Source organism: Scardinius erythrophthalmus (assembly GCF_964197995.2).
Source record: "Scardinius erythrophthalmus genome assembly, chromosome: 17".
Taxonomy (NCBI): Eukaryota; Metazoa; Chordata; class Actinopteri; order Cypriniformes; family Leuciscidae; genus Scardinius; species Scardinius erythrophthalmus.
This window is the reverse complement of record NC_138237.1, coordinates 6,892,067-6,919,008: the sequence shown is the minus strand read 5'-3', so window position 1 is coordinate 6,919,008 and position 26,942 is coordinate 6,892,067. Positions and strand designations below refer to the sequence as shown.

At 36.9% G+C, this 26,942-nt stretch overlaps 2 protein-coding genes across 3 annotated transcripts in view; one reads left to right on the top strand and one right to left on the bottom strand.

Moving 5' to 3' along the window:
- Nucleotides 1-1,352: 1,352 nt before the first annotated feature.
- On the bottom strand, nucleotides 1,353-7,657 carry tor1 (torsin family 1). 2 transcript variants are annotated; one of them, XM_081391556.1, is made up of 5 exons: nucleotides 7,132-7,657; nucleotides 4,945-5,210; nucleotides 4,643-4,818; nucleotides 2,931-3,058; nucleotides 1,353-2,448 (listed from the first exon to the last, which is right to left on the bottom strand). In XM_081391556.1, the coding sequence occupies exons 1-5, from the start codon at nucleotides 7,316-7,318 to the stop codon at nucleotides 2,204-2,206; spliced, it is 1,002 nt and encodes a 333-aa protein (XP_081247682.1). In that variant the 5' UTR covers nucleotides 7,319-7,657; the 3' UTR covers nucleotides 1,353-2,203. The 2 variants fall into 2 exon arrangements, with proteins under 2 accessions (XP_081247682.1, XP_081247683.1); XM_081391557.1 differs by lacking the exon at nucleotides 7,132-7,657 and adding an exon at nucleotides 6,062-6,450.
- A 2,250-nt stretch (nucleotides 7,658-9,907) lies between these two features.
- Nucleotides 9,908-26,942, top strand: part of scamp1 (secretory carrier membrane protein 1) — a 28,565-nt gene continuing 11,530 nt past the window's right edge. The window contains exons 1-3 of the mRNA XM_081390904.1: nucleotides 9,908-10,092; nucleotides 23,492-23,572; nucleotides 25,165-25,275. Coding sequence (XP_081247030.1) covers nucleotides 10,036-10,092; nucleotides 23,492-23,572; nucleotides 25,165-25,275 — 249 coding nt within the window. The 5' untranslated portion in view covers nucleotides 9,908-10,035. The remainder of the gene's footprint in view (nucleotides 10,093-23,491; nucleotides 23,573-25,164; nucleotides 25,276-26,942) is intronic.

The window sequence follows — 26,942 nt, the reverse complement described above, 5'->3', positions numbered from 1 at the left end:
CTGCCATTTAGATCACTCAGATGCCATAAACATTACGCAGCAAAGTAATAATTTACAGACTCATTTTAGTGTGGCATTTAAGAGAAACAAATGGGTTCTTAAGGCCGTGTGCATGTGAGTGTGTGAGTCATGCGAGTGTTTGAGTTTTGACAGTTAAAATTTTAATTCACGGATTTAATTGACTATTCTGGGAAAACCAAAAAAACTAAAATTTAATAGAAAAATAACACCATGATCAGACAAAAGGACTATGTAGAGTTTTGGTGGAGATACTCTAAGCAAGTCTGCTAGGAAAAATGTTCCTATTGGACTTTGGACCTTTCACTGACAAGCTTTAGTGATTATAAGTAGAGTTACATAAAAAAATATGAGATATCAGAATTACTAAAAAACCAACATAATTACACATCAGATTGTGGAAACCCTGTCAATTGGACAAATACCAAAGAATTTTGAAATTGTGAATTGAAAGATTTTTATGATTTCTTTTTTTAATCTGCTCTAAAGTATTACATTAGCTAGAATTTGAAGTGAAACTTTAGGTCCTGGTTTCACAGACAGGGCTTAGATTAAGCCAGGATTAGCACTTTGTTCAATTAGGACATTTAAGAAGCTTTTATAAACATGCCTTAGAAAAAACATTACTGATCTCTATCTTGAGACAAAAGAATGGCAGTGATATATCAGTGCAAGTTGCTTTCAGTTAAAGGAACACTCCGACTTTTTGGGACTTTAGCTTAGGCGTAGGAGCACAGCTACTTGGGCTACTGCGCTAATCACTCCGCCTAAGTAGCCACTCCGCCCAAGTAGCTGTGCTCCTACGCCTAGTGAGAATATAGTTCCCAGTATTTATACGATTAAAAATGGTCTCTATCTCATATAGCCTTGTTATTTGTACACGCTGTGACTATACAGATCACAACATGTAAATAGGAAAATGTTTGCATTATTTTGTCATTTATTGGGATTAGTATGCTACCTTATCCATTTACATCCAGTCTTTGTGCTAAGCTAGGCTAGCGGTGGGTGCGTCAAATAACACTTACAGAACGCACAGAAATGAAAAAGGTATGTATGGACTTATCTAACTCTGGGGGATACTGTGAATAAGCTAAAGTCCCAAAAAGTCAGAGTGTTCCTTTAAAACAGCTCAAACATGCATTTTAGTCTGGGACTAGACTTAAGCCTTGTGTGAAACCAGTCGTAGGAGTCTAGTTTGACTAGACATTGATTCCCAGCAATGTCTGTGAGTGTGTAAGGATTTTAAAATGCATTCAGTTATCATGGACCACTCAATGAAAAAGTAATAGAAATTAACTTGTACAAAAATAAAATTCTCAAGACCAATTGAGTCCGTTTTGGTCATAAAGCTTTATCAAAATCAATACGTAGAATATTTCAAGTATTTTTTCATTTTATCTTGATGCATCTCAAAATTAATTTTCATAAACGTTCCAAATGTGAAATTATGTTCAAACCAGATCAATAATAACAAGTGCCTGTGATAATGTAAAAAAAAAAACCCATGTTTAACTGTATTCTTGTAAGATAAGCAGGCACTGTGAATGTACTCAAAACCTTCAATCAGAACCAGTGGCACTCGAGTATCTGTGACATTGCAACTTAAAACCGACAACACAAATCTGAATCCTGACAGTGACGAACTGGAAAAACAAATGATCATTACGTTTCAAAGATCAAAATGAGATTCAGGTTAAGCTACAATAGTCTTCCAGCTAATGATCTTCTTCATTACAACACATCGTTTTTCTTAAAAAAAAAAAGGCAGTAATAAATGTGATATTTCAAGATAAAGGCAAATAGTTTTTTTTCTCTCTCTCATGATAACAATTAATACAGATCAACATATAAAATCGCCGATAGCCAGTGTTTTTTGGAGCTCCAAGATGTGCAAAGTCTTTAAAAAAAATGCTTCCTCTAATACTTCATCTTCAACAGAAACACCCTTGAAAAGAAGGACTTAAGCAGCTGATGCGACATCAATAAAACAGTCCATTAGTGTATAAAACACTTGTGATTGGATAAAAAACATCCCACTTTAAAGTCTTTCGAGAGCATGACATCATGTAATGTCTGAGGAGCAATTCTCCAGTTCTTTCTATCGCAGAATAACAGAAGGGATTTCTGTGAAAAAAGCACACAAAGGAAACCAGTTTTTGAGTCTTTCTTTGTTCCCTCTGGTTCAAACATAGAAGTCCAGCCGGCTGGGGATGACCTTGCAGCCCTGCATGGAGAACACGCGCTCCTCTTTAGGGAAGTAGTTCAGCTCGTGGGCCATCATCTCTACCACTTCTCTATCCGGGGCGTGACCCTTGGAGACCATCTCGGACAGACCGCACTGAACGATGTGCTTGTACTCCAGAGGAAGGAACGGCACGAAGAAATCCACCAGGTTCTTGTCGATTAAACCAGTGTGCCAGAAACCACCTGTGGATGGAGAGAAGAAACACAAAACAAGCGTGTAAATGTTTTTCTCTGATTGGTCAGATGGCCCAGTCTGTTGTGATTGGTCTACTCTGCTCTGATTGGTCAGATGGCCCAGTCTGTTGTGATTGGTCTACTCTGCTCTGATTGGTCAGATGGCCCAGTCTGTTGTGATTGGTCTACTCTGCTCTGATTGGTCAGATGGCCCAGTCTGTTGTGATTGGTCTACTCTGCTCTGATTGGTCAGATGGCCCAGTCTGTTGTGATTGGTCTACTCTGCTCTGATTGGTCAGATGGCCCAGTCTGTTGTGATTGGTGCTGTAGCGATGTAGTCATTATATTGGAAATCGTCAACAAACTACAGTGAAACTAATAAACAAAATTACTTAAAATGCACTGTTTAATGCATAACGATCTGATTGTCATGAGGATTTTTTGCTCCATATTTTAGCAGATGTGAGAAAGATAAGAGGCATGTGCCGTACTGTTTCTGTTGTTGAAGACGGACAGTGACAGTGCCGTCTCTAGATCCTTCAGCTGCATCTCCTCTCGCTCTCTCCCGTCCCTCCAGAAATCCAGAGCCACCTGAACGATATTCTCACCGCCAGCGTTACTATAAAGACAAAAACAACTGGGTGTAAAAGGGTCCTCCGATAAATAAAAAGGCCTTTTATGTCATTTCAGAGTAAATACATACTGGGCAAAAGTTTGGAATAATAAAAAAAATATATGTTTTTCAAAGTCTCTTCTGCTCACCAAGGTTGCTTTTATTTGATCAAAAATATATATTACAATTTTGAAAAAAAAAATATCACAATTTAAAATAATTTTCTATTTGAATATATTGTAAAATGTCATTTATTCCTGAATTTTCAGCATCATTACTCCAGTCTTCAGTGTCATGATCCTTCAGAAATCAGTCTAATATGATGATTTGCTCAATTATTATTGGTGCTCAATTATTCATAATGGTTCTTATTATTATCATCAATGTTGAACACAGTTTTTTTTTTGCTTAAAATTGATACAGAACAGTTCTTTTAAACAGTGATAATATTTCACAATATTGCGGTTTTTACTGTATTTTTGATCAAATAAATACATGCATATACAGGTGCTGGTCATATAATTAGAATATCATGAAAAAGTTGATTTAATTCAGTAATTCCATTCAAAAAGTGAAACTTGTATAATGTATACATTCATTCCACACAGACTGATATATTTCAAGTGTTTATTTCTTTTAATTTTGATGATTATAACAGACAACTAATGAAAACCCCAAATTCAGTATCTCAGAAAATTAGAATATTGTGAAAAGGTTCAATATTGAAGACACCTGGTGCCACACTCTAATCAGCTAGTAGTTAACTCAAAACACCTGCAAAGGCCTTTAAATGGTCTCTCAGTCTAGTTCTGTAGGCTACACAATCATGCTTCCTGCTGCTGACCAACTTTATGAAGATGCAGATTTCATTTTCCAACAGGACTTGGCACCTGCACACAAGCTACCAGTACCTGGTTTAAGGACCATGGTATCCCTGTTCTTAATTGGCCAGCAAACTCACCTGACCTTAACCCTATTGAAAATCTATGGGGTATTGTGAAGAGGAAGATGCGATATGCCAGACCCAACAATGCAAAAGAGCTGAAGGCCCCTATCAGAGCAACCTGGGCTCTCATAACACCTGAGCAGTGCCACAGACTGATCCACTCCATGCCACGCCGCATTGCTGCAGTAATTCAGGCAAAAGGAGCCCCAACTAAGTATTGTACATGTGCTGTACATGCTCATACTTTTCATGCACATACTTTTCAGTTGGCCAGCATTTCTAAAAATCCTTTTTTTTTTGTATTGGTCATAAGTAATATTCAAAATTTCTGAGATACTGAATTTGGGGTTTTCATTAGTTGTCAGTTATAATCATCAAAATTAAAAGAAATAAACATTTGAAATATATCAGTATGTGTGTAATGAATGAATATAATATACAAGTTTCACTTTTTGAACAGAATTACTGAAATAAATCAACTTTTTCATGATATTCTAATATATATATAAATAATAGAAAAATATTTTTTGTCTGTACCACCCATCAAGCACACTAAACAATGACAACTAGCGACCAACTGCATTAATTACATTATTTACAGATTTAAATGTTCTGTTTACACTGAAGTACACAATAATACTGACCTGAGGAAAATGAAGATGGCCTGTCTGTACGATACTCCGTTCAGATTGTCGTAGAAGTCCAGGTAAGGCTTTATACTGTCGATCAGCCCGGGATGCATTTTATCCATTTCATCAAAGATGAACATGGACCGAGGGCAGATGGAAACATTCCCCTTTACCCACTCCTGTAACTGGGACTAAACAATTGCAAACATACATTTTGTACAGATGTGACGATCAAACATTAGACTGGTTGCATTTTGTTGTTGCAGTGAAATACATAGTCATTTCCATGTATTTGCATTATAAACAAAAAACATTACCTTGTATGTGTTGATGTGCATCTCGTGAGGAAAGTGAGCCGTTGCTGTAAACAGGTGAACAAAACTGCTCGACATTCCTTTCGCGTATATATTTTCTGCTATCAGCTGGCTCACAAAGTTCTTCCCAGTCCCGGTCCAGCCGTGGAGGGACAGAACCAGAGGTTTCTTCGGGTTTTCATTCTTCATGAAGCCCGTGACGGCTTTCAGGATGACCTGAGCAGCAACGTGCTGCCCGTACAGCTTGGTGTCGAGGTCATACTTCAGTCCTGAGGACGAGAGGACACATTTACAGCAACCATATGCTTTATATGTAACAGCTGCACTTCTAATAAATAAATAAATACATGCATGCATGTATCAGACAACAAAACAAGTTTCATAGTTTGATGCTTGTTGGCTGATCAAATCAAACAGATTCTGAAAGAAATCATGGGTTCGTTACAGACACTGTAAAATGAAATCCCAGAACTTTCAAGGACTTTTCAAGCACTACTTTTTTGTTTTTCAAGGACTACAATCAGGCATCTCACTTATCAAAACAATATCTTTATCTTTCAAATTCTAAAAAAGGTTAACAGATAAATAAAAATACACTAATAAAACAAAATGGTAAAAATAAAAGGGCCGCATGTGCAAAGTATCGCTTTCCTTATTCAAACAGATTTTTTTCCCCCATGAATATGATGGACCTGAAGAATCATATACTTGGATATTTATGTTTATGAGCAATATCATTTTCACAGTCATAGGAAATGTCTTTATATCTATATCAGACAGGCTGCAGCATTAATTTTGCATGAAAATGTTGTTTAATTGAAAAATTAAACTCTAATTTCATTATTGTCTTTCAATAATTTTAGTTTTTTCCAATCAAGCACTTTAAGCACCTTGTACAAACCCTATAATAAGACAAGTTTCTTTGTTTACAATGATCATTTAAAAATAAACACAATCTGGCTGTTATATTTAAAAGATAATAATAATTATTAGCATCAAATAAACCATTATAATAACGGTAGAAAGAAGCATTAAGTGGCTTTTTGGTGCTTTTACTGGACATAATGCACAAATGCATGATCAAATCCAACTATAGTACACATTGTGATCACATTTTCACCTGTTGCATTAAAGTTGACCCAGTTCTCATCACACGTTTCATATAAATAGCGATATATTTTCCTGCCCAGCATAGCAGCTCCAGTTCCCAGCACCAGTGAGGTGGACACGGGCTCTATGGCCTCCACGATCAGCCCTGAGACCAGGAGGCAGTGCAGTAAAGCTGTCCATGGCCGAGCTTTCATTTTACTACATAAATCATCGATGCTTTTAATAGGAAACGGAGAAAAAAAAACAAAAAAACCGAAGGTTCCAACAGTCACAGACCGCACTTCCTACTTGAGGAAAAGTGACGACGATTGTGCGCGACCAACGACGCATGCGCACAGCGTTCAGTCCAATAGTGCATGTTTGCATTGATTGTTCGATCATCACTGGTCAATTTGCCACGCTGTCTATACTTGTCTATACTATACTCATTTTAAAATTATATATGCAGACGAAGATTGGGTGAATTACACTTCAGAAGTGTAAAGTTAAATAAAATTAACTACTTGCAGATTAAAAAAAAAAAAACTATGAAAATCAGTCTACATATTATTAGATTAGTTATGATTTCGGGGCGAATCATATATTATCACTACATTTACATTTAATAATTCAGCAAAAGCGACTTACATCATCATTCATTAATATGAATTGCATTCAAATCGATTGGGAACCAATACAACTCCTTCATCAGCACCAATACACGAATTAGTGCTATAATAGACTACATGATTACATATTTCCAGATGATGCATGATTGCATATGATATTACTGTCAGGTGCATTGCATTTTTATGCCGATTCAAAACACAATCAGGAAGTAGCAAAATATCAGTACAAGAAGCTGTTTATAGTTAATAATAAATTCCGCGTGTCCTGGGCTGTCTATTTGTTTGGCATTCAAATGTAGGGAATAATTACTAATGTAAATAAAGATAAATGTGGATTTAATTCATTTTAATATAAGGGAAATGTGGATTTATAGGTTATCATACATGACCAACATTGCAACTCTGGGATCATACGCACATCCATATTGCGTCCAATAGACATTGATATGACAAAACCTCCTCCCGTTCAAACCTGTTTTGTTGAATGAGATCCACTCCGGTCTGCAACACTCATGGAAGTAATAGAGCACGTTCTGGTAACTGGCCAGAAACCCGGTGAGCGCGGCGGCCATCCCGACCGCGATGCTGGTGCTGATCGGCTCTATCCCCGCCGTGAGAGAGAAGCAGCCCGCGAACACCAGCCAACACGCCAACCGCATTCTGGAGGACGAGTCCGTCGAAATCAACAGCACATCAATATCCCAATGTCCTAATCCGGTTTAGTAAACAGTGATGAGCGACTTCCGTGAACCGAATCAAAACAGTCCGTTTGGATCGTGCGCGCGCGGCGAGGAGTTCCACTCTGTGGCGTCACACTATTCCGCTTGAAATGCTCATTTTAATAAAGAAATAGTACGACTAAAATGTGTCAATATTTGTATTTGTTTGCAAAGCATCTGTTTTTGGTTGCACTATATCCAATCAATTTTGGTCTGACCTAGGTTCTCGGCAAATGTTACACACTCTTTCAGATTAAAAGACAATAAAAATAGACCCTTGGAGTATATTGTTCATTTTTTATTTTATATGGAAAAATCTTCATTCATAAAGCAGAAGTTTACAAATGGTATTCTATCCTGTCCCCACTTTGAAATTTAATTAAACTCACTTATTAAATCTCTTTATTAGAATAAAAAAACTAAATATTATTAAGAAATATTTAACGAAAATCCATGTATTTAATAGCTTTCCTAGTGTCTGTAGTTATTGTATTAATACAATTGTCTGTGTTCTATGTCGTTTCACAACTTATGTTTTGTGTGTGTTGTTTTCGTAACTTTTTTTTTAATTAAATGTATTATTAATTATTTTCAATTTGTTGTAAGATGTGTGTGTGTGTGTGTGTGTGTGTGTGTGTGTGTGTGTGTGTGTGTGTGTGTGTGTGTGTGTGTGTGTGTTTTATTATTTATAATTTATATTGATTGTGTGTGTGTGAGTGTGTGTGTGTTACCTTGGCAATGTTATTATGTATTTAAGTTACCACCGAAAAAAATTTGTTAATGTTTGTAAACATTTATTTCAGTTAAAAATTTCTATTTTTGTTTTTTAAATTTATGTTTTTATAAAACATTTTCATTTATTTCTTTTTTTTAATTTAATTTATTATTATTATTATTATTATTATTATTATTATTATTATTTATCCTAATGTATCCACTGGCTGTGTTTGTAAATCTTTAAAACCAATTGAAAATATTATTCTGATAAAAATAAAATAAAAATAAAATATTCTCCAAATGTGTGAATAGTAGAAATAGTTTATTTTCACACTCCTGATACATCAGTGAAATAAGTTACAATTTTCATCATTGTAGATTATATAGTCAAATCCTGAATCTACTCTTGAAAACTTGAAAAATCTATTTATTTTACTAAAAAGAAATGAAAAGTGACTTATTTCTTTGGCACCGAGATAAATATCATGTCAAATAAATGTTTGTATATTTTCCACTGCTATAAAATATTTAAAATAAACAAAATGTCATCATGAGACCAAACAGTTTGGGCATTTATATCATGTTTAGTGCATAAGAAGCATATAACAATTTTGTTTTTTTAATTATTTATGAAAAACATTTTTAGTTATATTTTATTTTATCATTATATCATGTCAAATTATGATTAGAATATTATTATATAGCTTGTCTGGTATCACAGAAACACCAAGGGTTTCCAAAGATACTGGATAAAGATATACTCATGTACATTAATAAAACATGTATCCACTGACAAAAAAAAAAATGAATTGAGTGCAGGAGGATTTTTCTTAGCACATGGTTTGACACAAATGGTGCAATGTCTGTAATGAAGCAGTTTTTTGGGTGGTTACATTTTTTCATAGATTAATGACGCAATTTTTTTTAAACTTGTAAAGTTTAAAATACTTCTTTCCCCCTTTGGACCTTCTGACATGACACTCGTGTCCTCATAATGAAGCTGAAATCATTTATTTGAAGGCATGTATACACCATTATTTGTATAAAGTCCCATCTTTAGGTAGAGATTAAACTGACACACTGAAATATATCACAGGTCCCAACTGAATTTCATCATGTAGAAGACAGTGACACCCAGAGGGGGGCTGGGGGACCCTGAAGGCCAACACTCAAAATAAACAAGATATTTTTGATGGTAACTGTTGTTGACACCTGTCACTCGGACGGATACAGCTGTGTTTAGCAGAAGTGCCAAAATATTAATATCCTTTATTCAGAATTTAACCGAGAGCAAAGTCCTGGAGAATATGTTATAGAGCAAGACCATCGCTGAGGGGAATATCTTACAACACAAAAAACAAACAAACCATGACCTCTTCATTTGAATGACAAGCTGTTCTTGATATTCATATTCAACCCATTATAACCTCGTATATGAAGTACTATTTATGCTCAGGAAATATTTAAGAATGGATGGATAAATAATCTTCTAGGATGTAATGGTTATTTATGCACTCTAGGTGGCAGACATGTCAAGACTTTATGAAATGAACGTTTTCTGTTCTGCATTTTTGACTATCTAATGACTTGAAAAAAGAAATATAGAGAGAGACAAAGGTGTACAACATGACGAAAGAAATAATATTAATAATAATAATAAGGGAACAAATTATATAAGATGCAATTTATGCAATACAAAGCAATAAAATGATCATAAAAAGTTGAAAATAATAATAAATAATAATTATGATGACTATAATTAGGAGCACATTTTAATTATATCTATTTGATCGTTCTGAATTGTGAGACGTGCAGCTGACGCATGCCGTCATTTCCGGTTCTGCCATTTTGCGGTTGCGGATCAGTCTCGAGCTGCTGGTGCGTTTCTTACCGAAAACCGTTCATTTAATCTAACATTTCAGCCCAATTCAGCCGGAAAAATGTCAGACTTTGACAGCAACCCTTTCGCGGACCCGGACTTCAGCAACCCGTTTCAGGTAACGTGCTGGTTTTATCTGTGTGATTCGGTGTTCAGCTTTTGTGTGGTTTTTACGTGTAAAGTCAATACATTTTCTAGTCATTTCGATTACGTTTATGTAAAATAAAGTACATTAAATACTAACATCTTCAGTGGAAAGACAGAACTTGTTGTTCAGCAGTCACTTGTGTACAATTTATTTATTGTTGTCTTTGGTTTTGTTTGTCAGCATTTATTATTATCATTGGGTTTCTGATTCGAATTGTGAGTCCAATTTCGTGTTTATTCAGACCAAAAAAGCCTTTAATAAACTATGAGTTAACGTTACATTTGACCACCACATCAACATTTCATTGTTTATGGCTTTGGTATTATTAATGATATGTTAAGATGATGGAGGCTTCAATTCTGGGTTTGGTTTCTAACTTGGGCTTTATTTGGGATGTTTTGGGCTTTATATATATTATATTTGTAGTGTCTTTTAACTAGTGAATTATCTGTTGTTATTGAAGCTGTCTGTGTCTGAGATGAATATCGTCCATTTACAGTCTTTGCACATACATGGGGCTGAATAATGACGTTTAGGGTCAATAAAGGAGTGTGTGTGTGTGTGTGTGTGTGTGTGTGTGTGTGTGTGTGTGTGTGTGTTTGGGCTGGATGGATGTAGGCCGCCCCTGTTTTGATCAGTGATATGACTGTGTGTGTGTGTGTGTGTGTGTGTGTGTGTGTGTGTGTGTGTGTGTGTGTGTGTGTGTTTGCAGATCTGGTCAGCTGAGGGAATTAGATCCCTGCAGCCTTGTTTTATTCTTCATTTTGTGCTGCTACATTTATCCAAACAAGCATTTGTCGTCCGTGCAACTTAATGCATCAAAGCTGGTGATTTTTTTTTCTCTTTTTTTGTTGTTGGAAATAACCACTTTCGAAATGAGTTAACCCTATCAAGCCTGCTGTGACATATTTGCTAGATTCATTTCTAAGGCGTCTACATTACTACATACTTACATGATCAAACTTTGCTGAAAAACCTGTTGCACACAATCTACTACATGCCTTCTGTCGTCTAATTGACAGTTAAGTCTTTTTTAGCAAGTAATTTTAGTAATTGTAAAGAAAAATGTCCTCCCTGAGGTCATGGTTCATGTGTCTTTTTGCTGTGAAATCTTTACTGTAGTAAACGTAAGTAAGTAAACGTAAGAATAACTTTTATATTGTTTGTATATTTCAAGATGACACTTACTAGACTGAAGCAACTTATGTTTATGTTGAGTATCCATACATTTTTCTTCTTTTTAGAAAAATTGTTTAAATAAGATCATCAGGAAGTTTTATTTATTCATCTATCAATCATCATTGTATTGCATTGCATTATATGATGCATTATATTGTTTCTACAGAGCTTTGATCATAAAACTAAAGCAAATCATCTTACCAAGACATTATTGGCAGATATACAATAACGTCTGATATTTATGCATTTTATGTAGGCTAAGTAGTCTGTTATACTGTAATAAAGCTCTCATTGATTTACATTACAAACTATCAGAATTTCTTACTTTCTGGCCATATAAAGATCAGTATCGGCATCAAATTGCATATTTTTGCTCAGTTTGGGCCTCAATATTCTCACTATATGAGCCATAAAATGCATCAAATATTAATCAAATATGATGCCCAAGAAGAAACGCACATGCAAACTTTGTTTTAGATTTTCTTTTACATTTTGTCTAAAGGTTCAATAGACCGTTCCATTAAAAGAAATGAGCTTTTTCTGACTATTATTTATTTCATAATGTTAGGCTTTACAGGCTTTAATACACAATGTACATCCGTCTGGAGTTTTTCCTCCATTGTTTTCCTTTCCCGTGTAGTCTCTGGAGAGAATCTGTTTATTTGACATTACAGGTGTTGTAGACTCACAGGTGGGATCGGACCCTTCTTCAAGGTGCAGGGGGACAAATGCAAATTCATGCACAGCAGATTGTGACTTTAGTTCGGCCGGACAGGACATGATCATTTACACCTCTGTTGGTCACCCAGGTCTCTCTCTTCCTCTCGAAACCAAACAAACCCACACACACACACACACACACACACATACACATCCATCGTCAGTAGCAGCAGTTTTGCCTCCTCTGAAGTGTTTCTATTAAAGCATACCTCTTAAGTCGTCATTAAATGGTCAGACTTGGAAAATCGTTAAGTAATCAGCAGTAATGGTATGCAGTCTGCCATGGGTTTGCCATGGTAACTCGACACCAGCGCGGCCCTGTATTCGACCGACTGTAGCGGCACATGTCTCAATAATTCATGCGGCTTCTTGATTGCATTGTTTCTGACTTGCGTCTTTAGTGCATATAGGCTGTCTTGCTAGAAATGAGCTTGTAGATGTTGATTAATTTGCTGGTTTTTGATTCAAGAACTCATGTTTGATTGACAGAAAACCTGTTAGGTGATTGCTCCATCTTAGCCAATCAGCATTCAGACAGTGGCACCTTTATTTAAAGGTATAGCGGATGATTTTTTACTTCCGGGTGGATCACCTATACTATTGGTCCTCCTAATTGTCAATCATTCTGGTGAATCAATCAAACTTTTCAAAAAGTGGAGAGGGCGGGTCTTATCTAAAATTCAGAAAGATCCTCCGCTATACCTTTAAGTACAGAAGCTCGGTTGAATCCTGTAATGTTTACGCTGTAATGATACCAGATGTTGGTGGAATTAGTTCTGAACATTTAAAAAGATAGCTTTGATTTGTTATAACCTTTAGGCTTCATAGTAAACGTTCTAAGAATTTGCTGCATTATTATTAATTTGTGGGCTAATTTACAAAGGCTTTGAATATGGCTTTTCCAGATTTTCTTAAATGTAGTAACTGTAATGGCTATATTATAGCCTAAAGCATAGCCTCTCATGCCTTTTACTTAAGGTTTTGGTGAAATTAAAATTCTTTCACTCGTCTATTTCTAAATGCAAGTTATTGATATTTTTATGCAAACGATTCAACAACCATTCATCACACAGCCTATTTAAAACTTTTTTTTGACCCCGTAATTTTTCATAATTGGATCTTCTGGTTAAATAAACAGATTTCTCTCTGGTGACATGTTTGACTTTTCCAATCATAAAGTCCACATAGGCCCTGTTTACACTTGGTATTAAGATGCGTTTTGGTCGATCGGATCACAAATAGACGAGAGAGACACAGTCTCATGTTTTAATCCGTCTCTTTTGTCCACTTTCAACCACTTCTGTCCTGATTTCTTCGAAGGGAGGGTGAATGTATGTGTTTTTTCAGATCTTTCGATCAATTGTACAAAAATTGCAAAATTGCTTGCAGAATTTTGCAAAATTGACACATAAACTGACCAGAGACGACGGAAAAACATACGGAGAGCATCAGCTTTCGTTTCTGCTTTGACAGCCGCAAGATCACGGCGAGCACTGTGAGTGTGTGTTAGACATCAGGAATGGTGAGAGAACATTGTGCTTGGTACATTTTTCATCTTCAAACCAAACTTGGGTCTTTAGCCAACAATGTTTAAATCCCGTCTGGTTCGTGCGCTTCCCATAAAGTTTAGGTCTTTTGTTGCTGTTCGAAGTCGAACGCATTCAACCACATGAGTGACTACACTTCGAAAGCACTCAGTTTTCTACTACCTCTGGAAGTGGATATACGAGTGGGAAGCTCGGGTTTTTCTTTAAGCCCCGATCTTTATGAGTTGTTGGCTTGTCACTGAGAAACATGGCGGAATACCACAATACTTAAAGGTATTTAGCAGTGAAATTAATTTGCTAGACTTTTCTATTTACTGTGAAGTAAGCTTAATGCCTGCACAGAATGATGGCATTATAATAAAACAATGTAATATGTCAAGATAAAGTTTGCAGTGGCTTCATAAATTAATTAAAAACATAAAAAACCAAAGCACACCTGATGCACATTTATTTGTTCTTCATTTTCTAGAACTAGAGTTTAAGAAACTGTCTCTATTTTTGTGTAATTAATTAAGAGAAAGTACACCGCCATCTTACTCCGACGAAAGTGACTTGAGCGCACATGCCTTCATAAACAGTACGAACGAACTTCCCAGGAGGACTTGAACGCACCTTTAAACCGGTCCCTTTCTTACAATCAATTGCAAGCTTGCATTCTGATCCTGTCCTACATTTTTCTTTTTCTTTAAAGGGATAGTTCACTTTGAAATTAAATTTTGGTATGTTTTAGCTTACCTCAAGGGCATCCAAGATGTAGGTGTCTTTTTTTCCACAGTAGTTTCAATTTTGATATATTTAGGTCAAACCGTTCTTGTCTGACAGACATATCATGCAGGTCTGTGGTCACTGTCTCAAAGAGCATGCACAGAGTCCAAATTAAAACAATTCCCCATCGTCCAAATTAAACAATTCCCCATCGTAAGTACACATCGATGGCCTAAGACACGAAACGAGCGGTTTGTGTGAGAAAACGAACAGTATTTATATCGTTTTTACCTCTTATACACATCCACGTCTAAGTGATCTGAGGGCGCGCGCGCTTCCTGCTGTGTGACGTGTGCGCAGACTGGTGCATATTAGGGATGTTGCGGTGACGGATTTTTTCCACCGGTTAATCGACGTGTAAAAAAAACGGTAATCCCGGTGTCACCGGGGTTGCGTGTCGGGGATTTCGGGTGGCCGAAAATGCGGACGTGCACACGTCTCAATTTACTTTCACTTTAATTAGCGCCAATTCAGTAGCATTTGTTTGAATTAATCATGGGTTAATTTATTTTATTCTTAATAAAAATACACAAAACAATAAGACACTCGCTTGTATTAGCTACACACATCTTTATTGCAAAATGAATAATAACTAAACACACCATGTAAAAACTAAACAAAAGCACATATGAAACACCTTTAAAGTGCATTTATTAACAAAACGAACCACTGCACACATCGTGCAAGTATCAAACAAGAAATAATATTAAAAAAATCACTATTCGTTAAATAAAGTGCCTGCCTTTTCAGCAAAAAAACACCGCACAACCATCGAATATGAAACGAACGAACATCAAAAACTTCGTTAAATAAGGTAGCCTACCCGAATAATCACTGGACACTTACGTGCAAAAAAAAACTAATATAAAAATTAAACTCACGTTTGCTTTTCTTTTTGAAACCAGATCTTCCGCCATCCTTTGCCAGTTAGCTCGCCTCACTCTCCTCAAATGATAAATGAAATCGGACACCTGCTGCTTTACTGCGGCGCTCGTTCCGCTTACGCTAAATTAAGAAGGCACGTAGTCACTAACTGAATTAAGTGCTTTATTACTATAGGCTAAAACTTCAACACGATGGGGACGGTGCCGGTGGTCAAGTGCTATGACCGGTAGGTGGGTTAAACACCGTGCATCACCGGTAACACCGACTATCGCAACAAGCCTAGTGCATATACACATATATATATATACACACACTAGATGTCGCCTTGTCTACGGCAGTTCATTAGAACGAATGTCTTTAAGGCGACATCTAGTGTATATATCTATGCACCAGTCTGCGCACACGTCACACACCAGGAAGCGCCCGCGCCCTCAGATCACTTGGACGTGGATGTCTATAAGAGGTAAAAACGATATAAATACTGTTCGTTTTCTCACACAAACCGCTCGTTTCGTGTCTTAGGCCATCAATGTGTACTTACGATGGGGAATTGTTTTAATTTGGACTCTGTGCATGCTCTTTGAGACAGTGACCATAGACCTGCATGATATGTCTGACAGACAAGAACGGTTTGACCTAAAAATATCACAATTGAAACTACTGCGGAAAAAAAGACACCTACATCTTGATGCCCTTGAGGTAAGCTAAAACATACCAAAATTTAATTTCAAAGTGAACTATCCCTTTAATTTAATAATAAACAAAAAATAACATATTTCATATTCATTTTGTCATTATTTACTCTCCCTCACGTCCTTCCAAACCAGTGAAGCACAAAATTAGACATTTTAAATAACTTTTTTACCATGTCTTAGACTTTACACTTATGAATTTGGCAGATACTTTTATCTAAAGTGACTTACATTTGCATTCACGGTATATCAGTTCATGCATTCCTTGGGAATCAAACCCATGATCTTGGTGTTGCTAGCACCATGCTTTAGTGTTTACTGTTTTGAAAAATGGGGCTTTAAAATGGATGGACACAACATGGTTGTGCCGATTGACGACCATATTGTGGTAGGTAGACAATAGTTTGAGATATTGCTTTTAGCTGATGTTTTTGACGATAATCAAGACGATATTAGGCTTGTCATTATAAAACTTTTATATTTATGATGTTAGTTTATCAATAATAAGTTAACAAACTATGGACTCCTCCATCTAGTTTGTTTTTGCTGAAACGCAGTCAGGCATCTGGTGTCTGTCAGATTTACACATAGATTTATCCACTTATCTACAACAGCTTTGTGTAAGAAACAGACGGGAATTTAATCAAAACTTCCACCTTAGCTCTCTTTGGCATGCAAATGAAAAGACAAAAACTTTCAGGAGGATGAAGCATTCTTTGCCCGAGTTTGCTGTTTGCATTTGTGACTATAAAGGCAGTTTAAATGAAACCACAGAGTAAATAGTCTTTATCCTGGATGAGATCCTGGTAGAAAGGAGTCTCACGTCGTGCTGAAAGTGTCTGAAATGATGCAGCCTCATCAACAAGTAGGCGTGCTGCAGGATGTTGCAGAACTGGTGCACTGTGTGTGTGTGTGTGTGTGTGTGTGTGTGTGTGTGTGTGCGTGTGCATGACTGACTGAAGGCATGCATGCATGTGGTCCTGACGGAGCAGATTTTACCTTATTACAGTGATTTCATAATGCAGCAACTGTCAAACTCGTTAAACTGTCCAGCTGTGTGTGTGTGTGTGTGTGTGTGTGTGTGTGTGTGTGTGTGTGTGTGTGTATGTGTGTGCAGCAGTAAGGGAGTAGACTGTCTAAATGAGGTCCGTCTGATTCTGTCCCTCACTCATCGTAATGAGAACACGAGAATAGAGAGAGAAAACTAATGATCTGATTAGATGGATGTTTCTGGAGATCTGGCCCGCTCTGCAGATGCAGGGGAACCTATTACAGTGAGCCACTGTCACTGTGTGTGTGTGTGTGTGTGTGTGTGTGTGTGTTTGCCTTTATTCACAGTGTTTGTTAAGGGAGCGGTGGTGACTAAGAACAGTTGTTATTTTAATTTCTCTCTTAGTCACTCCCGTCATCATCAGCGTTGGAATGTATTGTCACGGGACCCGGTGATGGTTTCATTGAATAAGAGTTTCGTCAGCTTCCAGTCAGAACCCTGTGTGTGTGTGTGTATAGATAGAATATTATATAATGATCAGGACAGGTAGGCAGCTCACTAGGTTTTGGTCCAGAGCCCTTTTTGTGTCTCAGCATCATAACCTAGGCTATAAGATAGAAAGGAGAACAAGAAAACCGCATACTAATCTGCATACCATCCATCATCCTTATCTTTAATAATCATTTTAATAATCATTTTATCTTTCATGGTAATTACTCACTACTTTTAAAATGTTATGCTACTGTTTATATTATGTTTTTTTGTAAAGCACTTACACTGTTTTCACATACTTACTGTCTTGTTGCTTTCCGTAAGGTGACATTTCATGTTTCATGTGTCTTATATAACCCACACAAACCTACTATCTTTTATCTGTCCTTTCCAAAACAACGTTTGACCTTTAATGTGCACATCCTCAATACACTCGCTGAGTGTTCAGACAGCCTTTACAACACAAATAAACACTTGTTTAGACAATCTTCTCCACACAAACCCCAGTGGTGTCACACCTGCCTAACACTCGGGGTTCGTTCTGCATGTGCTCAGGAATGTTTGCAGCAGTTATGTTTGCGTTAATCTGATTTGCACCGTTTTCATCTCAGCTATATTCAACGCTAATCTCGTTACTGTCTAAAATAAGCTGTTATTCGTGTGAATGCTTGATTGCTGTGCGTGTGGAGCCTCCACATATGTCCTGAAATCATCTGTAGTCCTGAAGGAGGTCAAACCAGGCTTGAGTTTCCCTCTTTACAGTCGGGTGGCCGAATGAGCAGCAGCATAGGCTATAGAGTGATGTGGCGTAAACATTAATTTCTATAGTTTGTTCATAGTTTGGCTTAAGCCCGGGACACCAAACCGACGCCAAAGAACAAGCGCTGATGAAAGCCGACTGTGTTGTCGTCTGCATCGGGGGAAAAGCTACACTTGACTTGAACACACCGAGAGAACTACAGCTGGCTGTCAGCTAGCATGCGCGTTCTGCGTGTAGGCCTAAATGAGACAACTGTCTATTTCTGAAGATATATTCGTCTATATTCATCATTCAAAAGGGGAAACTGACGCTGCAGACACACAAACCATAAACAAAGCAGTGCGTGCTTACCATTTTGAATATCAATCCTGCTAAACACTTTCTTTATTCCACTCGCTTTATTCCACTATTCCATGTTTATATTGAAATATTCGCCAAGGAACACTCATGTAAGATGACGTGACATTAGGACAGCCTCTATCTGTACCGTTTTGACTTCTTTGCTGCTGTTTTGCTATTATTCTCGTGCACTGACTTGTTCACTAAGCTGAACAGCCAATCAGAGTTCTCTCTCTCACCGACGGCCTGACACCGATTCAACATGTCGAATCGGACGAAAAAAAGTTGACGAGGCACAAAAACTGCCTTGGTGTGTCCCGGGCTTTACAAGTTAAAGTGCATCATCAACAGACTGTGTTATACAATCAGATAAACAAAAGAAGTGGTTTAAACTTAACTTTGGCTTCGTCCCAATTTGCATGCTTTAGTGATGCACTAAAAGTATGCACATCACTTGTGATTGTGAAAGTGCTTAGGTTAGACTACACCATTATTAGGTCATGCATACATAATACAATTGCGAAGTGATACCACAAACCCCTTTGACCTATGCATTAGCTTAAGTAATTACCAAAAAATTAATTATTACTTTTCTGTTAGGTGCATTTATTTAAAATACATTTTTTTATTTAACCTTTAATTTTTATTTTATAGCCTAGTATTTATATTTTTGTGTTATTATATTTTATTGAACAAAATTATAAACGCAACACTTTTGTTTTTGCCCCCATTTTACATGAGCTGAACTCAAAGGTCTAAGACTTTTTCTATGTACACAAAAGGCCTATTCCCTCAAATATTGTTCACAAATCTGTCTAAATCTGTGTTAGTGAGCACTTTTCCTTTGTCGAGATAATCCATCCACCTCACAGGTGTGGCATATCAAGATGCTGATTAGACAGCATGATTATTGCACAGGTGTGCCTTAGGCTGCCCACAATAAAAGGCCACTCTAAAATGTGCAGTTTTACTATATTCGTGGGGTCCGGGGGGACTAAACCCGGACCCTTTTTTGAAAAAAACAAAAGTGTTGCGGTTATAATTTTATACAATACATCTTGAGTATGCAAAGTATTAGTGTGCTGCTTACCTAGGTAGTATTCCTGTGTGCATCTGAATGTTTAGACACACTTAAAATGCTGTCTTGGCACGCAGCTCACTAGGTTTTGAGTCACAGTCACATGTGAACATGAACATGCATTCATGTCAGGTGATCATAGAGTGTGACATCATACATCACTGTCTCACAGTGTTTTTATGAATACAGATACAGTGTCTTCCTGCTACAACAAATGTGTGTGTGCGGGACTATCCCATTAAACATTTATCATTACACAGACTGAAATATTCATGGCTCTGGAGTCCTGACAGTCGTCACCAGCCGTATGAAACGGATCCGCCTCAGGACCTGAACGCTGCATACTGGGGCTGCTATGGAAACAAGGGACTGCTTTAGTGTGTGTGTGTGTGTGTGTGTGTGTGTGTGGTATTGTAGTTAACATTCTTTAGAGTCAGTGAGGGAATAGTGAACTATCTCTGTAGAGAAACACAGGAGTTTAATAAGGTCTTCTCTGCTATGTTTGGAATTATTACTAGTGTACCAATTTAAAAAGTAGTATGTGACACAATATGTAAGGATAAATGTTTGAAACAGTAGTATGCTACTTGATATCATTGAGCAGCACCCAGTTATTTTGCATTTTTATTCCAATGATGATTTGACATTTTGCAAGGCTAGAGTAATGCATCATTCATCACAAGAGATAGTTCACCCAAAAAATAAAATGAAAATGTAGGCCTAGTCATCTCTTAGTCTTACTCATCCTCAAGTTGTTTCAAAACCTGTATGAGTTTCTTTGTTCTGCTGAAGAGAAAAAAAGATATTTTAAAGAATGTCTGTATTGTAATCAAACATTTGACAGTATTCATTGACTTTCATAGTAGGAAATCATATTACCTACACAGGAAAAAATATACTATGGAAGTCAATGGCTACCATCTTATTAACACTCTTCAAAATAGCATCTTTAGTGTTCAACAGAACAAAGAAATTCATACAGGTTTGAAACAACATAAGGGTGAATAAATTAAATTTTTTGGGTGAACTATCCCTTTAAGTCATAAAGGGCATTTATGTAGTTGGTTCTGCTGTGTACTGGCAATACTTATTACAAATTATCATTAATTCTTTGCCTCCCATTCTTATCAGTGCAAAAACATTATCATTATTGTTATAACAATAATTTTAATAATAATAATATATGTTTTTATTGTTGCATAAATAATTTATATTCTGCATATTTATTATCAGACAGTATTGTTGTTTTTATTATTAATAATTTGTTGAATTGTTTTAATAATTTTTTTATATTTATATACGTATTGTTGTCGTTTATAATAATAATTTACAATATTGTTTTCATTATTTTTAATGTGTATTATTGATGATGATGATGATAATAATAATAGCAATAATAAAAAGTGTAATGGTTAAAGCAGAAATAGCAAGAAATAGAAATGTCAGATAGCAAATATGCAGAATTTGAAATATTGTATAATAATAATAATAAAATTTTATATTTTTATATATTTCCATATAATATTATATAATTTTTATAATAATGATTATTATTATTATTAATCAACAGCAATAATAATACATAAATAAAAATATTTTTTGTTATATTAAATATTATTTTATTATATATTAATAATAATAATAATAATCACAATAATATTCATAATAATACATTTTTATTTTGTATTGTTGCAGTCTTGCAGTGTTGCTATGGTTAAAGCATAAAAGCATGATTTAAACTAGCCTATATTAAATTCTGTATATTGGTTGTCAGATATTTAAAAAAATCATTGGTATCGGTCATAGAGGGGAAATATTGTTTGACTCTCGTAATCTTTGCTCTGAACCGGGGTTGGTCTCTCCCACTCATCTATTTATAGCTTTTGCTCTGTGTAAATTACTGGAATCAGAGAGGAGAAAATTACAGGTTCTGCCTGATGTTCCCGATGTTCTGGGATGTAGAAACCTAGGACAGAATGTGTAGTATTTCCTCGGTGAAGCGTGACATAATGAGTGTTTGCTTTCTCTCTGTTGGTGTGAGCTTTAATCTGATGCAGACTCAGCACTGGGCGTCAGGATTAGTTCTCCCAGTTCTCCCACATCTGTGTGACATTAGTCAAGATAACCGTGCTCTTATCAGCGGCACGTGTCGTGACGGCAAACTTTGAGTTTGTTTAGTGTCGGTTTAATGGTTAAGCTGCTTGTTGTAGATGCAGAGTTGAATAGTGTTAATGTGGGTGGTCATGTATGTTGTGATGTCATAATCATAATGATTTCTTAAAGATTTTTTTCAGTTGCTGTGAAGGCCTTTTACTCTGCAGCTAATGTGTGTAAATAAGAGGAACCAAACAGCTGTGCGGTTTCCATTGAAATAAAAGTATTTTATCTACTGTTCAGTTCATAAAGCCTAACCAAACATCTGAAAGCACTTTATTTGCTAAGTGCGATCACAAGACACACAAGGAATTTGTTTTGGTGTACAAGAGCTCTGAGCACTTGCATAAATAATATGCACGAAGATGCATAACAAGTAGTCTCACAAAGCCTGGTCTGAGCCTCAGACGGCAAACTCGTGGACCGCACACAGTCCGTGCACTAAACGCCTGATGCTTTTTGCATGCAGAACAGGAAAGTGCTTTCTCAATCTAGTAAGCACTGATCTGATTGGCCGAATTTACGCTTATTTTGTCTGTGTGTCTGGAAACAGTCATGTTTACAAAATACCAGGTTGACAAGCGCTTATGAAGAAGAAACGATCATCAGAGCAAGAAAACGAAAAATGCATTAAAGGGATGGTTCGAGGTAAAATCAACCTAGTCTCCTTTGCACCATGACCTGGAGCCAAACACCCCACAGAAGCCTTTTTCCCCTTGGTCGAACATTATTAAAGTCAGAGCTTATTTAGAGATATCAGCCGGATGGCTTAGTGCAGGCGCTAATGGATCCAAGGCTGTATCTCGTAAATTACCCCACTAATAATGCCCAGAATGGTACCAAACTTCTACAGTCGTACAAATAGGTTCTGTACTCATAAAACGAGCCATTGGAAAGTTTGTAAGTACATCAGGAGTTTATTTAAATAACACTTGCCTGACGGCTCATGCCGCTAACCTGGACACCGATGTCACTTTCGTGATTTGAGAAAAGCCCGTAAAAGTCCTGGCAGAAAGCGATGCATAAGGATGTAGTGTAACGACGCCCAGTTCCAGGAATGCACTAATATTTTGTTGGTAGTACCAGTTTATAACAATTATTAATTAACACTAAGTTGTCAACACTTCGGAAAAAATAATAATTCGTCGTTATACTACATCCTTATGCATCGCTTTCTGCCAGGACTTTTACAGGCTTTTCTCAACTCAGCGAAGTGACGTCGACGTCCAGATTAGCGGTAGCATGAGCCGTCAGGCAAGTGTTAAATAAACTCCTGATGTACTTACAAACTTTCCAATGCCTTGTTTTATGAGAAATTTGTACCTATTTGTAATACTGTAGAAGTTTGGTACCATTCTGGGCATTATTAGTGCGGTAATTTACCAGATATAAATTGGATCCATTAGCGCCTGCACTAAGCCATTCGGCTGATATCTCTAAATAAGCTCTGACTTTAATAATGTTCGACCAAGGGAAAAAAGCTTCTGGGGGGTGTTTGGCTCGAGGTCATGGTGCAAAGGACCTTAGGTTGATTGTACTCTCCGAACCATCCCTTTAAGTCAGACAATCTAATTTAAAGTTTACTAGTAAAAGTCAACAAAACAAACCTTTACAAGTGTGTGCACATTGTGTAAAAAAATATCCTAGAAAAAATTCCTTCATTTTGAACAGACAAATACTTATTACTTAAAGGCTGTTTCCGCAATAAAATAAATAAATAAATAAATAAATAAATAAAAAAGGCTGTTTCCTCTGTGTTTTCTGCAGGACCCATCAGTGACACAAGTAACGCGGACTGTCCCTCCTGGAGGCCTGGAGGAGTATAACCCTTTCACAGACTCAAAGCCGGTGAGCCGCCCAGAACACAAACTGACACTTATGAGATGCTGTAAAATTTGTCGTCAGATGCACAACTGATTGTGTACAAAATTAACAGGTGTGTAAGTTTTCTAAGGACGTTAAAATTTGGAACAGGTCAAAAATACCATCTGCCAACACACTCTCTGGCCATCTGTGTTTGAGTGCTTTTTATTTTTTACATACAGTATATACTACTATACTGCATTATGCAAGATTTCAAACAGTATAATGCTACAGTGTTGTCACCTCATTATATTCACTTATCCTTCTCAGAAATAAAATCACACTATAAAAAAAGGATTTTGTAAATAAAATGATTGGAATACATTTTACATGAAAATATGATCACGCTCTAGATTAGGGTCGAATTCTCAGTTTTTACAAACTATTAACTACGAATTTTGCCTAAAACACCTAATTACTGAAAGGTAGTTGATAAGTTTAGGTATTTGGTAGGATTGAGGGATGCAGAATATGGTCATGCTGAATAAGGCATAAAGGATTAGTAAAATTTCCTGATAATTTACTCACCCCCACGTCATCCAAGATGTTCATGTCTTTCTTTCTTCAGTCGAAAAGAAATTAACGTTTTTGAGGAAAACATTCCAGGATGTTTCTCCATATAGTGGACTTCAATGGGGTCCAACAGGTTTGAAGATCCAAATTGCAGTTTCAATGCAGCTTCAAAGACTCTACAGGATCCCAGCCGAGGAATAAGGGTATTATATAGCCAAACCATCGGTCATTTTCTAAAAAAAAAAAAAACAATAACAACATTCTATACTTTTTAACCTCAAATTCTTGTCTTGCACTAGCTCTGTGATGCGGCATGCATTACGTAATTAAAATACTTTATAAGTACTGCTAAAGAGCCAGTATCCTAGTAATATGCATGCTAATAAGCAACTAGTTAATAGTGAGAATTGGACCCTAAACTAAAGTGTTGCTGAAAATGCAATTTCATTCTTTGAGCAATCAAACAATGAGTCAGCACAGAGAATGTGGCTGATGTTCATTTCATTCATCATGCTGGTTTCTAAAAGAGTCGAGTACATTGCATTGTGGGATATAGTATTCCATGGGGTGTGCTCGGTTTTATACTGCACATTTTCCAAATGTGTGTGTGCTGTATGCTGTATACATATTGCATATTTCAAAATTAAAGTAGTATATAGTATATTTTTTCTGAACATAACCAGAAACCGAAAGAGAGAGAGAGATACAGACAAGAAAACAAACAAGCATACAGTACCAACAAAAACATAATTCACAGTGTGGTATAACTAGTGAAGCTGTACCAGCGTAGGGCTCGCTGCCCAGAACAGCCCACACTCTCAGCACGAACCCGTCAGTTGGCTGAAGGTATTTATATTACATTTTATTTCCCTATCCTTAACTGTGCACATGGATTGCTTCATTTCTGAATGATCCATTCAAAAACCAGCAAACACATTCAGACAGTCTGGATTTATGAATGAAAGGAATAAATGTTATGTTGATATTGTGTTGTGATTAAGATGAAATTGTGTGTGGTTTTGTAAGATGTTTTGTGTCTCACATTTTATTTTGTGGCATTATAGGTTCCACCAGGCTCCGCCCCTAAATCTGTCCCGCCCACAACCAACACACAGCCGGCCATCATGAAACCCACTGAAGAACCGCCAGCTTACACTCAACCTCAGCAGACACAGGTACATGCACCTCATCTCATTAACTTAATACACTTAAAGTCCCCGTGAAGCGGAAGTTGCAAACAACTTTTCTCCAGTGTTGTGATGTATTTCTAAGTGAAAGGGAATATTGAACAGAGGGCAGGGGTTTACTTTAGCGCTTCTCCTCTCCATCTCTCGCTCATAGCAGACTAATGGTTTGAGGGAGTCGTTAAGCGTTTTCAACCCCTGATGTCATCAGAGAAGGAACGCCATTCCAGACCGGAAGTAACTTTTCAGATTTTGATTAAAGATTACCACGGCAAACTGTTTTTTTCTGTGTATTAACTTGCACAGATTAATTGTTCACCACAAAACTAGTAATATGCGCTAACAAAGTAAATAGGGTCAATTTTGATTTCATGTCGACTTTAAAATGGGTTTCAAAGTAGAAATGTGAAGCTTGCATTCTTCTAAAAGTTGTCTAAATCATCCGTTTTGACATCCGCACTAATGTTCTCAGGTGATGAACAGTGTTTTATAGAGAGTTGCTTCATGTCTCTTTCGGATATTGCTGTGTTTTGGTTAAGGCTGTACGATTTGGGGGGAAAGCATTGCTATTTAAAATTGTAGCATTTTTAAAAAAAAAAATAAAGTTCCTGGTTTGCACTGCTTGTTTTGCACATTATAAGTGACTCAACTCAGAGCAAATGCAGAGATTGTTCACAGAGCAAATGCAGAGATTGTTCAAATCAGGCCGCTCTGAAATACTGAAAACAATGGTGGATCATGAGCTGCTCACGTATAAAAGAACACAGTACCACACTTTACTCTGAAACACACAGCGCATGTAAAATGCAGTCTTTGTGATTTGATGATCTCACTCAAAAGCCATTTCGCCATTTATTTCAATGGATCATGCAGCCTTAGTTGTGGTGATTATATTATGGAGGTCATCTGTTGTAAGTGTAGTACTTTAAACCTGTTTCCTGTTCATTTATACACACTGAGAGACAAGCCTAAATTATTTTATACTGTAATTGACTGCATAAAGTTGAGTATTCATTCATCATTGCCTGAGAGGGTTGATTGTGGACTCTCTGAAGTCCTCTAAAACCTTAAACCATGTTCCGGGTCCATGTGAAGCAGAACCCCTGATACAAACCTCGTTATCAGAGAGTATTCAGCATCAAATGCTTCTTGATTTCACAGAAATTTTCACCCAAATGCTCAGTAGGTCAACAGAAGCTTCCAGCAGGCGAGAGCTCGGAGCCGGTCTGCTCACGAGTGCAGTTATGCTGTATAATTCAGCACGCCTGAGGGAGAAGGGATGCCACGCTCTAGACATATGGACACACAGACACACTTTGGGTGTGCATCAGATGACTCACTAACTCCCGCTCTGTGTGGTGACGTCAGATGCTTTGAGTTAGGACATAACAAGGTGAATCAGAACTTGCTGTAATTCGTCTCAGTGTCTGTCGCTGTAGTCTTCAGTGTGCCGTTCGCAACGAAGAGTAGTTCAGCCTCAGGGTGACAACAGAAGGCTTGTTAAAGAACTTGTTGCCCACTGGCTTGATTAAGCCAGGCGTGTCACATGATGCTGCCTTCAGGGAAAGCTGGGGATTTCTGAGCCCTGAAAATGACCCAGAAACAAGGACAGTATGCATCAACAGATTTGCTCCGAGTGATTCTTAAAATTATAATCT

Excerpts from the sequence above, each read along its gene's own strand:
- tor1 (XM_081391556.1), bottom strand. The coding sequence starts at position 7,318 with ATGCGGTTGGCGTGTTGGCTGGTGTTCGCGGGCTGCTTCTCTCTCACG. Across the intron at positions 3,059-4,642 it reads GCCATCTTCATTTTCCTCAG|TAACGCTGGCGGTGAGAATA; the intron begins GTCAGTATTATT and ends TTGTCTTTATAG. Across the intron at positions 2,449-2,930 it reads CGTCTTCAACAACAGAAACA|GTGGTTTCTGGCACACTGGT; the intron begins GTACGGCACATG and ends CTCCATCCACAG.